Source organism: Papaver somniferum, unplaced genomic scaffold (genome assembly GCF_003573695.1).
Source record: "Papaver somniferum cultivar HN1 unplaced genomic scaffold, ASM357369v1 unplaced-scaffold_19, whole genome shotgun sequence".
Taxonomy (NCBI): domain Eukaryota; kingdom Viridiplantae; phylum Streptophyta; class Magnoliopsida; order Ranunculales; family Papaveraceae; genus Papaver; species Papaver somniferum.
In genome coordinates, this window is record NW_020628818.1 from 18786107 (window position 1) to 18788990 (window position 2884).

Here is a 2884-nt window from a genome sequence, read left to right on the forward strand (position 1 = left end):
CCGCTGAAGCAGCCTAAGGGAAGTTAAGGGAGAGAATTTAACTTATTGGTTTCTTCAAGCTTAGTTTTACGTTTGAACCTAATTCATTTTTCTTTATTTTAATTTCTGTATGGGATTTTATGAACAAGTACTTTTTCATTTTGTATTGGTTTTTATGAAAAAAATAATTCTTTTTTCACTGTTCTTTTCTGCTTATATCAGATAATGTTATTGCATAGTAAGTTATGCATTATTTTTGAAGATGCATCTAATGCATAACTTATTATGTATTATTTCTTGAAGATGCATAGTAAGTTATGCATTATTTTTGAAGATGCATCTAATGCATAACTTATTATGTATTATTTCTTGAAGATGCATAGTAATTTATGCATTTATTTTTGAAGATGCATCTAATGCATAACTTATTATGTATTATTTCTTGAAGATGCATAGTAAGTTATGCATTTATTTTTATGAAGATGCATAACGGGTTATGCATCATTTTTATAAGATAACGTTATTCATTTTTATTCTTAAATGCATAATAGAAAATGCATTATTTTTGAAGATGCATAACTTGTTATGCATTATTTTTGAATATGCATAACTTGTTATGCATTATTTTATGAAGATGCATAACTTATTATCCATTATGATAGTACAGTTTTTCTAATTTTTGTGAAATAAGATTGTAGCAAATATATATAAGAAGCACTGGAAAAAGTATTGATATATAAACATAGAAAAAAATCGAAAGTTAACAAGATATAAATTGTTTAGACATGCTTCATACCAACACATTATGCATAACATTACACAGCTTAATCATATTGCTGAGCAATTGCATCCCAGACGTCTTCATTTGCATCTATATTCCAACTGTTAACTGGATCTGTCAGCATTTTCAATACCAGACTTATTCTTTTCTTGTTGGCTTTTTTTTATTGCATCTTATTCTTTTCTTGTTGGCTTTTTTTTATTGCATCTTTCTTTTTCAACTTCAGCCATTTCTCTCTGACTTGACATTTCATACTCATCTTCATATAGTAGCATACAAATATGAGGCAGTCTGGGTGATGACCTTGTTCAGGAACATTCTTGCAAATAATATCCTTGTATATAAGAGGTTCCCTCTTTATATCCACAATTTCTGGAGATATCTTCATTTGGTCATGTCTTTTGATCAAATAAGGCATACAAGCCTTTGCCATTATCAGAGCTTGATTCTTGCATTTAACTTTAAAGCTTGAAACACTGTTATAGAAGTTCCACTCACCCTCTGAAAAGTCATACTCTAACAATGTCCAATGTGTACCAGCAGGATTTTCCTTTGTTATATATTTCATTGCAATGAACATTTTCTCAACTGAGATAGGGATATTCAAGATGAATTCTTCAACAAATTTGGCAATCCCATCATTGACCCTAGTTTTAACAAAGTACTGCAAAAAAAAAGGTTAGAGGTTGTCATTGAAAGGGTGCAAAACAGGTGTAGGAAACAATACGGCATAAGTAGTTATGCAGAAGTATGAATATGCTGAATAACATGTTATGCAGTTCAAATTTAACTGCATAACTAGTTATGCAGAATAACTTGTTATGCAGTTCAAATTTAACTGCATAACTTATGCAGATAACTTTAGGTTATAACATATTATGCAGAAGTAAAAAAAAACTGAATACCTTGTTATGCAGTTAAAATTAGCTGCATAACTTGTTATGCAGAAGTAAGAATATGCTGAATAACTTGTTATGCAGTTCAAATTTAGATGTAGCAAAATAGTTTTAAAAGTTAAAGTGTTGGGAGATGACTTACCCAAGCATCTGGCCTCATGAATGAACACTCCGCATACTGCTGTTGAAAACTCACATTATTCTCTTCATTTTTCCGCTTCTTGAACAACATGTAACTGTAATAGCGTATAACTTGTTCTTCTAGGTATTCATTGTTCATTAGCTGCGTTATTACATCTCCGTGAATCCGAATATCCCATAAGTACGGGTCTTCTCCGTCTCTGATACTCCAAACAGTATTTCTGTATAAGACACAATTAGTGGCATGGGTTCTTTTATTATGCATGGGTTTTTTTGAAGCATAACTTGTAATGCATTTATTATTTAAACAAGCATAGAGGTAGTTTATATATACTTACAGGCTGTTGGCATGCTCAAAGTATGTCTGCAGTACTTTCATCATGGGTGATTCTATTGTATCTTTGTAATCTTTGAAACATGTCATTGTTTCCAGCGGAGGTAATTTACCGAATGGCCTGCCAACAGATGTACATGCTTGTCTTTGTTCTTCTTCTTGAACTTTATTGTCATCAGGCTTGTCTTTGTTCTTCTGCTGCTTCCCTAGTTCACAATCTTTGAGTAGTATACTGGCTGTCCTTTCTTTACTCAATGTCCTTTCCTTGATTCTCCTTACCTTGCTTCCTTGTTGGTTTGTTCCTTATTTATGTTCATGGTCCCCATCCTTTTTTCTCGAGTATTTCTTCATAGTTTCCTTCTTCCCAAATTCTGTTCCAGAAACAAATTCTTCTTCCAGGTCTTCTAAGTACTTCAGTGCAGGTTCCATAATTTCTTCTAGATCTTTATCACATGTTCCCTCATCAATGGCCATCTCAACAGCTGGTTGGTCCGTCTTTTTTGTGGATTGATCTTCTGTCATCTCAACAGCGAGTTGTTCCGGCTTTTCTGCGACTGTCTCTTCTGGCATCTCAACAGCTTGTTGTTGTTGTCCACCAGCATCATCTCCTTGTGAAATATGGAGCTCAAATGTGGGTTGTTCATTTTCTTCAGCTTTCTTCTCAGTTTCTGAAAGAATGTCATCATCATCATCACCATCCAAAAAATCTTTCTCTTGCGCTTCAATTCTTTCCTGAGTTGTTGCAAGATTTGG

At 33.1% G+C, this 2884-nt stretch overlaps 1 protein-coding gene across 1 annotated transcript; it reads right to left on the reverse strand.

Annotated features, from left to right (window-relative positions):
* Positions 1-923: 923 nt before the first annotated feature.
* Positions 924-2221, reverse strand: LOC113338630. The gene is made up of 4 exons (XM_026584008.1): positions 2136-2221; positions 1799-2018; positions 1339-1424; positions 924-1236 (listed from the first exon to the last, which is right to left on the reverse strand). Exons 1-4 carry the CDS (start codon positions 2219-2221, stop codon positions 924-926), a joined length of 705 nt encoding a protein of 234 aa, XP_026439793.1.
* Between the last annotated feature and the right edge of the window lie 663 nt (positions 2222-2884).